Raw genomic sequence first — 11,180 nt, forward strand, 5'->3', positions numbered from 1 at the left:
AGCTCCCCCTACTGGTTTAAAAATAGTGTCGGCTGGCTGGCGTGGTTATATGATATCAACTGCCTAAAGGAAACTTTTATTTCTCTTAACAATAATTCCAAGAAGAACAATTATTTGTGTAATATTTATTATATTAATATTTATTGAGCCCTTCAGAGGTGGACTCACTGGTGTGTTTCAGATCATTGTCCCCCAGCATATTCAGAGTGCGCTTGAGTTTCATAACATGAACCGATGGGCAAACACTTTTCCTCAGTAGTTTCTGTTAGGGAGAGAATTTATAGTTCCATTGCTTACAGCAAGTAATTCAGGTCCCGAAGCAGCAAAGCAGCCTCAGACCAAGAGACTACCACCACCACGCTTAATGGTTGGTATGATGATCTCTTTTATGATCCAAACCTTCCAAAAAGTTCAACTTTTGTCTCATCAGTCCTTTTTTTTCTCCATATGTGGTGAGATGACTCTTGTTTTATTTTTGGTCAGCAACGGGTGGTCACCGATCTTTACTAGGGCCTGCATTTCACCACTATTCCAAGTTTTCTCCATTTGTCGATAATGACTCTCATTATCCAAGCCAAGGCAATTAGAGAATGATTTTTTTTAATTTAATTTAATTGTATTTACAGAGGGACGGGTACGTTTGTATAGCTTTTTAACTCCTTAATAAAATATTCATCATTCAAACACTGATTTTGTTTAATTTACTACTAAGAAATCGGGAAGGGATTAAAAACATTTTCACACGACTATAAACGTCAGGCTGACGTCAGGCTGACGTTTATAGTTGGTGGTAAACCAAAACATTCAAATGAACAATCTGCAGTGTACAAAACCAGCATACCGACAGAAAGGAGAAGTACACCACGCCTTTCCTTAATGTTTTCAACCACATCTTTTTTTGCAGATAAACATTTGAATTTGGTCAGCTGCCGTGAAGAGTCAAATGATAAATACTAGAACATGAATCACTGATACATGTACAAGCGCGTTTAATATATAAAAAACACAAGATTGTACATTTAATATGCAGACGAAAAATATGTGGAATGAATCCAGTGAGCGCTGTGTGCAGTCTGTGGGGCAACTTCTAGTATTTATTTATATAACATATTTGAAGATATTTGTGTGTGTGTGTGTGTGTGTGTGTAGTTTTAAAGAACTTCTTAATTCTAAATACTTCTAAACACTCTAAATATCCTAGAGAGTGATTGCGCGCGCGCGCAAGCGTGCGTAGGCGTGTACGTTCTTTGACGCGTGCGTGTGTTTTCTTCAAGTTTGAGTCAGTAAGGGTGCGTCTGAAACTAGCACTACTACATTAATCCGAAAAAAAACTCAGTGTTGTAGCTCTAAACGAAAATAACAGCGAAAAAAATGGAAATTAACCTTTAATTGCGAACAATAGAACGGCGGACTAGAAACAATGTAATGACTTTACAAATCTTGGCGCTGTCGCTTTATTCCACGCTCTTTGACGATGGAGTTTTCGCAGACACTCCCTTGAATGATTGAACCGTCCCGTCATACCTCGCGTGGCCAACGGCTCTCCGCCGACTGTTCGCTCATTGAATTACCGTGTTCAGTCTGTTCGGCTTGATTTAGGACAATAAATTGGAGAAACGCGGGTTACACCAGCACATTTGAACGCCCTCGCGCTATCCCGGCCTTCTGCTTGTCTGACTGGGCGTGCTTTCCTGGGCTCGCTGGCTGGATTTGGTCGGGGAGGCAGGGGGAAGTACGGAGCTGGTCCCGAGTGATGATGGAGCTGGAGTCGGCCAGTAACAGAGGCGACCTGGTAGCTGTGGGGGACTCGCTGCAGCCGCAGACCCCGAGCAGGCACGAAAAGAGTCTGGGGCTGCTCACGACCAAGTTTGTGACTTTACTACAGGAGGCGAAGGACGGGGTGCTGGACCTAAAAGCTGTGAGCATGCAACCCGGGGTCTTTGTTGTTAGCTAGCACATGTCATTTGGAGCCTGCCCGCTGTCGTTACACTTTCGCTAGCTTGTTAGCCTAGCCTAGCTGTATGACAGGCTAATTCGAACTAATGATACGGTTTTCTTTCGTGGCACTGCAGTTTCAATACACCCGGGTTACTTTCAAACGCAACTTAAATGTTGTTTTCAAGCTTTTAGCTAGAGAACTGAGCAAAGACAACAAGTGAACTTTGAGAACACCGGTCAACTTTTCAGACTCTGCCCCCTGCAGATTCAAAGTTTAAAAAGTGGGTCAGCTTTTGTCGCTTTCTTTTGACTCGACCCTGCTGCATCTTCACACATGAACAAATTTTCTCTGATTGATAACGTCCTTGTCACTTAACGACATGCATTCACTGTGTTAGTTTCCCCACAGATACTCGGAGAGCATGTGTCCTAAAGGACAGTGCATTCCCTTCTCGATAGCTCGACTCAGTCACCATCCTTGTTATAAGCGCTTCTGATATTACATAATGAGCTGCTTTTAGATCAACTTGAAGTAACTGTGGTCTTCTATACTCATAATTAGAAGGAGTTAGTGCTGTCAAAGGACAGTCTGAAAAGTCTAATATTGTACTATTTATACTATTTGGCTTCAAAGTCGTAAAGTATAAAACGTGTTTTTAAAGTGAAAACCAGACTTTACCGAACTTCTCAGCTTGTGTTATAAATAGAAGCCTTTCACCAAACTGCCGTTCATGTTTTCTTAAACAAACCAGTGAACCAGAAGGCAGCCTGACCAGCCAAGCATTACTTGGACTGTATCACAGTGGCTGCTGGGTCTTAGCAGATTGGCTTTATAGCTTTTGACACTGGTAGCTGCACTGTGCATTGCTGATAAAGTGTCAACCCTTTTTCCCCTCCCTGTCGCTTCAACTTTAATTTTCACTAGTTTATTAGAATAGAATAGAATAAAATAGCCCTTTTATTGCCATTGTACATTTACAACAAAATTATTTATATGTTAGTAAAGACATCAGGAATAAATGTCAAACAGAAGAGATGTATACAGTCTATATGTAAACCAATAGAAAGGCGCACAATGGAGAGCACAGTGCTTGGAGGTAGTGCAAAAAAGCTATGGTAATGAAACAAATTTACTCATCCATTCTGTAGTTATACTCTGTAACTTTCACAGAACAAAGGACTTTTTTTTCCCATTTTTCCAGGGATCCTGTTATCGAGATATGGAGCCCTTATGTAAAAAGTGACAGAAATTATTTGGTGCCAGAAACCAATTTTCTCCCCTGATATTTAGGCTAAAAATAAATAAAATAATTGAAAGGCCATTTGCGTGCTGCAGGGTGAAGCATTTTATGTTGGGAATGTATATGAATGTATGTTATGTGAATTGTTAAATACAGCTGTTATTAAGGAACTTCCATGAGTCCACTTTAGCCACAGGTCCTGATGATAACGTGTGGGCTTACAGTATCAGCACTTGCCATATGGTTAATGTTAGCATGTTGCACATCAGATGATTTGGGCTAGAAAGGAAGGAAGTTAAAATTATGCCACCATTTTTGGTGAGACTTTATAGGTTTTTGTTGCAGGGCACCTGTTGCCCTAGATACCACAGATGGTCTGTGTGTTAGCTACATAAATGCTGTCGTCTGTTTTTTAAATGCATTTTTCCTGTCTTTCAGGCGGCAGACACCTTGGCTGTGCGTCAGAAACGGCGTATCTATGACATCACTAACGTGCTGGAAGGTATTGGACTGATAGAGAAGAAGTCCAAAAATAGTATTCAGTGGAAGTAAGTCCACACTTCATTTTGTTCTTCAAGTGATTGACAGGGCTTTCACGACAGAAAGATGATGTGCTTAGGTAATGGTGGTATAAGCTGTTTGAAACCATAAATGTTTTTCAAGAACTTGCATCACTCCCAAACCTTCCACTCTGCACAAGAGGTATGTGCTACCGATACAGAGAGAGGTGGCGAAGTAGGTGAGAACCTGAGGACTGTGGTGCCTGTTGGTGTTATTCTTTGCATCTCTGCACTCTCATGGCTTTAGCTTAGTTGTAACAGTACAGAAATGACTAATGAACTGAAAAGTGCAGATTCAGACTTTCAGTTTGCATAACTCATGAGGGTTATAGGACTGACCACAGACCATAAGCACTATAAATGCCACTTGAGTTACAATAACACATCCTGAATAATAGAAAGACCACGTCTACCGTAGCTGCAACTTCTGGGATAGCCCCACATATGTAAGCTGATAATATAAATGAACATTTCATTTTACTCAGGAGAGAAAAGAATATCAAAGCTTTAATTACGCTTAAGTAAACTTTCTGAGATTTTCTAATTTTTCAGGTTCAGGCAAATTAATCTGAATCTGAGAGTCCAGGCTCTAATAAAAAACAGATGATCAGTGGGCAAGAGTTTTGTGTGTGCATGAAGGTGTCTTTATCTCCTCTCTGTACATAAACATGCTATTACCGTTGTGTTTTAGGGGTGTTGGTCCAGGGTGTAACACCAGAGAGATAGCTGATAAGCTGATTGATCTGAAGGCGGAGCTTGATGACCTGGCCCTTCGGGAACACGAGCTGGACCAGCAGAGAGTCTGGGTCCAGCAAAGCATCAAGAATGTGACGGATGACTCCAACAACAGCCCATATCCTTCACTGCACAGTCTGTGGGTTTTAGCTGGAAGTGGTCTGTCCTGTGGTCAGGGTTGCTTTAACACAATGGCTTTATTGCTCTTGAAGCTGCTTGTTAGATTGTACATTCATTTTGTGTTTTCTAGTATTTAATTAGAGCAGTGGCAGATCTAGTGCATACCTGTGTGAGAGTTATAAACTAGTGGGTACTGCAGGTTCATAAATGTTACTCTGAGCAATGCCAAAGATCTGACTTAATTCAGCTGTGGGTATTGGCATACACTGCCAGTCAAAAGTTTGGGCACACCTTATCATTAATGGTTTTTCTTTATTTTCATTTACATGGTAGATTCTGACTGAAGGCATCAAAAATATGAGTGAACACACTGGAATTATGTAGTAAAGGAAAAAAGTGTGAAATAACTCAAAACATGTTTTGTATTTTAGATTCTTCAAAAATATCCACCCTTTGCTTTGATTACTGCTTTGCTCACTCTTCTCATTCTCTCCATGAGCTTCATGAGGTCGTCACCTGAAATGGTTTCCAACAGTCTTGAAGGAGCTGAGATGCTGAGCACTTGTTGGCCCTTTGCCTTCACTCTGCGCTCCATCTCATCCCAAACCATCTCCATTGGGTTTAGGTGACTGTGGAGGCCAGGCCATCTGGCACATCACTCCATCGCTCTCCTTCTTGGTCAAATAGGCCAGACACAGCCTGGAGGTGTGTCTGCATGTTGCTGCAGGATGCTGTGGTAGCCATGCTGGTTCAGTATGGCTTCAGTTTTGAATAAATCCCCATCAGTGTCACCAGCAAAGCCCCCCCCACACCATCACACCTCCTTCATGCTTCACCTTTGCACAAAAACATGGCGGGTGGAACCAAAGATCTCAAATTTGGACTCATCAGACCAAAGCACAGATGGTCTAATGTCCATTCCTTGTGTTTCTTGGCCCAAACAAATCTCTTCTGCTTGTTGCTTTTCCTTAGTCGTGGTTTCTTAGCAGATGTGTCTGCTACTGGAACTCTGTGTGGCATTTATCTGGGCTCTAATCTGAGCTGTTGTTAACTTGTGATTTCTGAGGCTGGTGACTCGGATGAATGTATCCTCAGCAGCAGAGGGGACTCTTGGTCTTCCTTTCCTGGGGCGTCCTCATGTGAGACAGTTTCTTCGTAGTGCTTGATGGTTTTGGGGGACACATTCAAAGTTTTAGTGTTTCCTGGACTGACTGACCTTCAGTTCTTAAAGTAATGATGGACTGTTGTTTCTCTTTACTTAGTTGATTGGGTCTTGTCATAATATGAATCCTAACAGTTGATAAATAGGGCTGTCAGCTGTGCACCAACCTTCTGCATAACACACCTGATGGTCCCAACCCCATTAAGAAGGCAACAAATTCCACAAATGAACCCTGACAGGCACACCTGTGAAGTGAAACCATTTCAGGTGACGACATCATGAAGCTCACTGAGAGAAGGCCGAGGGTTTGCAGCGCTGTCAACAAAGCAAAGGGCGGCTACTTTGACGAATCTAAAATATAAAACAGAGTTATTTATCAGCTTTTTCTTTGCTACATAATTCCATAAATCTTGCTTCATATATTTGATGTCTTCAGTATTTATATACAATGTAGGAAGTAGTAAAAATAAAGAAAAACCATGAAATGAATAGGCGTCTCCAAACCTTTGACTGGTAGGTTAGACCACAGTCAGACTCATTTCTGCATTGCACAGTCAGCTGCAGCATAATGAAAGATAACCATAACCCTATATATTAGTGTTCAAAGGTCTTCAGAGAGGATGAATTACAGGTGAATCATTTCTTCCGTGGTCCAAGGAGGAGACTTTTAATGTCTGAGGAAATTCTCCTAATGATGTCATAAGGTGTTCTGGGACCTTTGACTTTCTGGGAGTGTCTAATAAATATGCAGTTTAGTTACAGATGTAAGGTTTTCTTTCTTTAAAGCTTAAACTTAGACTCTTTCAAATACTCATATTAAATGTCTCAGTCATTTTTAGTGTTGGTGTACAAAGGTGTACTGTTGAGATTGTTTCAGTTTGTGTGCCAGATGTGGTTGCTGCTACATTTTGGGCCCTTAACACATTCATACTATGGCCTATGTAAAACATGAAGATCTCTGTGGGGCATTTAAAGGTAATTGTTTCACGTGCTTGGATTTGCAGGCATTTCGCTCTTTCACTCAAAAGCAACTTTTCTCACTCGCCACCTCCCCGCCCTCCTTCCACAGGTGACACTCTCCTCGCGATCCGTGCTCCAATAGGCACACAGCTAGAGGTGCCCATACCAGAATCTGTAAGTGATGTCTGTACTGGATTTTCCTCTGTGCTCTCGGGTCCGGTTGTTGTTTCGCTCATATCTCCGACTGTGCGTGTGTGCAGGTTCTCAATGGACAGCGAAAATACCAGATCCGTCTTAAAAGTACATCTGGTCCCATTGAAGTTTTATTGGTCAATAAAGACCCCTCCAGTGCCTCTCCCGTTGTTTTGCCCGTTCCTCCTCCAGATGACGTCCTACAGAACCTCCCAGCTCCAACACCTACCTCCCAGATGCCCACTGCCACCACACAGGTCCACACAGATTTCATTTTCTCTGTTTAGTGAGTCTGAAGTGCCAATAATAAGAACAGTGATCTCATACTAGAGTACTGGACCACCTTGTTTGTTTCCTCTTCAGGTCCCTAAAACAGCTGTAGCTCCTCCCACAAAAACGGCTCCTGTCACATCGGCCCCTTCAGCCATCCAGACAGCAACGGGTAAGGAAAAATAGCACCTAGAACTTTTTCTCTCAACACCCGCCCTGTTTCCTGTCGTGGTTTGCATTTTGTCCAACATTATCTCAAAGTATGTTTTTGTTGTGTCATGCTTGCCTTTATTTCAGAGGTGACAGCCACCACAGCACTCAGCCCAACAACCGAAACGCCCGCTGCAGTTACTCAGCAGCTACAGTCGTCCGCCTCTTTGGACGGTCCCACGTCGTCTTCTGCCTCTGCAGGATTCGAACCAATGAAGTCAGGTCCATCTGAGTGTGAGTGTTAACCCTTTTCTGCCATTTTGGTGTAATAAAGGTTTGATTACAGTTGACTGCAATACTGTTTTGTTTTTATTATTATTTATGTATGGATGGATGGATTGATTGTCTTTTCTCTGTAGTGCTGGACTTCTCTGAAATGTTTGACCCAACAAAAGGTAAACTTCTCCTGAGCTTACGTAGCTACATTTAGTTGTTGTACATTGAAAGACTACATGCATTTCCAGATTTGGTCATTGGAAATATTTACCAGATCGTAACATTCTGGCTTCTTGCAGAAGTTAAAGTTTCCTTAGGAAAGTTTCTGCTGATACAGGCCACTTGTCTTCATTCTCCTGCAGACTTGGTGCTTTAAAAATGTCTCCTGATTTTATTCCTCTGACAGAGATCATGAGTGGTGACCTGCTAGAGGACTTGATGTCATCAGAAGGTATGTTTGCTTACAGACGAGCTGGAATATTTGTATTTTTCAGGTATTCCCAGAAAGATTCCAAAGTGGAGCGTTTGTGCAGGAAAATCTTAGCCAGAACGTGTTTGGGCTCATTTGGATCAAAGCATCATTTATCCCTCGAGAACCAAGAGAAATTTCATTCAGTTGAGCTCAACTGTTGAGATGACTCTACAAATATCCACATTCTGTTTGGAATTAGAATATTAAATGTCGACACTGATGGAGAAGAAGGAAACTGCAGTGAAAGATTTTTGGAAAAAATGATTTCCTTGTGTATTTATAATTTATACCATGCTGTAAGATGCCTGACCTTAGCCCTCTATAATAGGTCTCAAGTATTTCTCTCTTTCACCCCCAGTGTTCTCTCCTCTCCTTCGCCTGTCACCTCCACCCAGTGACCACGACTACATATACAACCTGGACGAGACAGAAGGTCTGTGCGACCTGTTTGACGTCCCGATTCTCAACCTCTGACCTCCGCGATTGCCGTCAGAGCAGGAAACAGTTGGCCCAAATATAATCTGCCCTCATTTTATCCAAGTTTTGCCCCTCCCCCTCCATGACGGTGAAGGTGGGAGGAGGTGCAGGAAAGCCATCTCCATCTGAGGAGCATTTACGGGCACCTCTCCACTGACACGATGAGCTCCAGCTGAGCTCTGATAGCAGCTCAATGTGCCGCCTCCTGAAGAAACACAGGCGAGAACAAAACATTTTACTTACTGATTTTCCAAGGAAAAAAGAGTCGTAATTATATTTTTGGGGGATTTTTATGTATCATAAGGGGTTACGTTTGTGTATCGGCTTCCCGCGTGCTTGTGAGTGAGAGTGTGTGGGCACACTTGATGCGAGTGTGCTTGTGTGTCTGTGAGTGTGTTTTTGTATAGACCGATCTCTTAAGTCAGAAGTCTCCGGGATTTAAGAGAAACCCTTTTACTATCAGGTTAAGTCATGGCAAGCTAAGTTCATGCATGACTTCATTGAGTCCAAACAGAGCTGGTTAAAATGCACTGTCCTCATGTACATAGAGAATATATATTTTGTATTACCAGCGCATTAAAACTTCACAGAGAAATCATTTGCAGGTAAACCAAGTTGCCACACTCAGTTAATCATACCATGTAATCTTATATGAACTGCTTTCTTTAGAATAATGGGAAATTTTCAAATCTTTCAGTGTTTGAGTGTTTTTTGTACCAGTTTCATGATCTTAATGCAAAACTACGGCTATTTAAATTTGTGATACAAGGAATCATGGACCAAAAAAACATAATTTAATTAGAATTTAAAACTTGGTGCTTCCTAAAATCAAAAATCTTCTGTAAACTTCACTGTATAACTGACTTCAAGCTGGTACTAGTGCTTCTAAACTCGCAAATTTCTCCTTTTTTAAGAAAATCAGGCTCATTTTAGTCATTAACTCCTGTTTGTCAGAGGACAAACTCCCCCTCTCCTTCCAAAATGACTTCTATTTCACTCATAATGTATGTATATGAATGCCATCATTTGTATGTAAAAGGCATTTTTGATGTACTTTCTTTTTTTTTATTGCTGCAGTGAAATGTGTATTTCTTGAATTATCCTTTTTTAAGTGTATATGTGGCACAGATCCCTTTTTCTGTAGTTTTAATGGTTTTTGTTGTAAGCGGAAAATCCGCCCATCACTCTAAATTAAACCTTTCACCTTCGTTTATTCTCTCTGCGCAAAGGACACATAAGTGCTTTCTTTAAAATCGTTTCATTGTGTAACGTCCTGTTTTACCCTGGAAGACGTGCATGTTTGTACAGTATGTACTGTGTATATCCCCCTCTACTGCTTGTATAGAATAGCATTTATTTTTTTATACCAGCTAGATATATTATTACAGGATTCTTGCCACTGATTCGGAGCTACTCTTCCAAGAAATTTATCGACAAAACCTGCTTCAGCAAAGCATCCTTTCCCGTCGTTGCACTTTTGACGTCACTGTGGACAGACTGGTCGCTACTCCTCCTCTCCTCAGTCGATATCCAGTTTTTGTGTTTTGGACAGTGTCGTGAGCTGCCGGGGGTTCAGCTGTAGTCGCTGAACAAATTGTATCCATGTAAGACTCGAGTATGCAGGCAGTTTTTAACAGGATCACAATTGCTAAGCTGTAGTTGCATCAAATGGAACACAATAAACACTTAAATATTATTTGCATGTTTTTTGTTTTTTTTTAAGTGGCTTGTTACTTTGGTCGTTTCTTACAGTACAGGCTTGATTTCATTCCAACTGTAACTGGTAACCTGATTTTAATGAACTTGAAGGATAAAAGTAATGGGATTCTGGGATTAGGCTCTTAGACCTTAAGCTCTACTGGTCAACACATAGTGGACCATCTGTATAGAGTATCCTTCTATTATGTATCTTCCATATGGCCTTTAAAGCTTCTGCACATTGTGATGAAAGTAGAGAAACTGAGTCATGGTAGCCATTTGATAAACATTACATCCCATTTTATGAGCTTCCTGTTGGCCCTCACTCCCGGTTATCTTCCTCCTCACATTTCGTGTCAATTTTACTGTCATCTGTCTGTAAACAAAGGCATAAAATCTGTGGAAAAAATATTTCGCATATAAGGGGAACATGATCAGCAATATCTTGATAGCACTTTAGCAGGACAGGAAGAGGTGTTTCTGCTTCCCTTTTTTCTGACATTAATCCTGATACATACAAAAGTCTTTCTGCTGGACAAAGGAGCGACAGCAGGGGGCGGCTGTAACCAGCTGTACGCGACCGGAACTTTGAATTTAATTTTATGTGCTAGTAAAGAAATGTGAAAGAAAATATGATGGAGCTCACCATAAGCAGCAACGACACATCCGGTATGTATGTCGTTTTTGTTTCAAAATAAAAGCACTCTATCGCTCGAAAGAAAAAAATGTGACGGTCAAAGGTTTCCTGCATGAACAATAAAGTAGCAAAATATCATATAATATATGGCGTTGGTTATTGTTCCCATTTTAATTTTTCTCTTCCTTATCTCTAGTTTTATTTTCAATTTAAACGTTCAATTAATGTGAAACGCGGGAAGGGTATTTATTATGAAAATCCAAATCGGAAACTGGTCTGTTAATCAGGGATG

General features: G+C 41.2%; 1 protein-coding gene across 1 annotated transcript; it reads left to right on the top strand.

Annotated features, from left to right (window-relative positions):
- Positions 1 to 1,507: 1,507 nt before the first annotated feature.
- e2f4 (E2F transcription factor 4) lies at positions 1,508 to 10,249 on the top strand. Its single transcript, XM_003447094.5, has 11 exons — positions 1,508 to 1,918; positions 3,618 to 3,727; positions 4,431 to 4,592; positions 6,688 to 6,731; positions 6,826 to 6,890; positions 6,977 to 7,165; positions 7,272 to 7,350; positions 7,476 to 7,622; positions 7,748 to 7,783; positions 8,011 to 8,055; positions 8,435 to 10,249. Exons 1-11 carry the CDS (start codon positions 1,754 to 1,756, stop codon positions 8,548 to 8,550), a joined length of 1,158 nt encoding a protein of 385 aa, XP_003447142.1. The 5' UTR covers positions 1,508 to 1,753; the 3' UTR covers positions 8,551 to 10,249.
- The last annotated feature ends 931 nt before the right edge of the window (positions 10,250 to 11,180 follow it).

The sequence above is a fragment of the Oreochromis niloticus genome, linkage group LG7 (genome assembly GCF_001858045.2).
Source record: "Oreochromis niloticus isolate F11D_XX linkage group LG7, O_niloticus_UMD_NMBU, whole genome shotgun sequence".
NCBI classification, from domain to species: Eukaryota; Metazoa; Chordata; class Actinopteri; order Cichliformes; family Cichlidae; genus Oreochromis; species Oreochromis niloticus.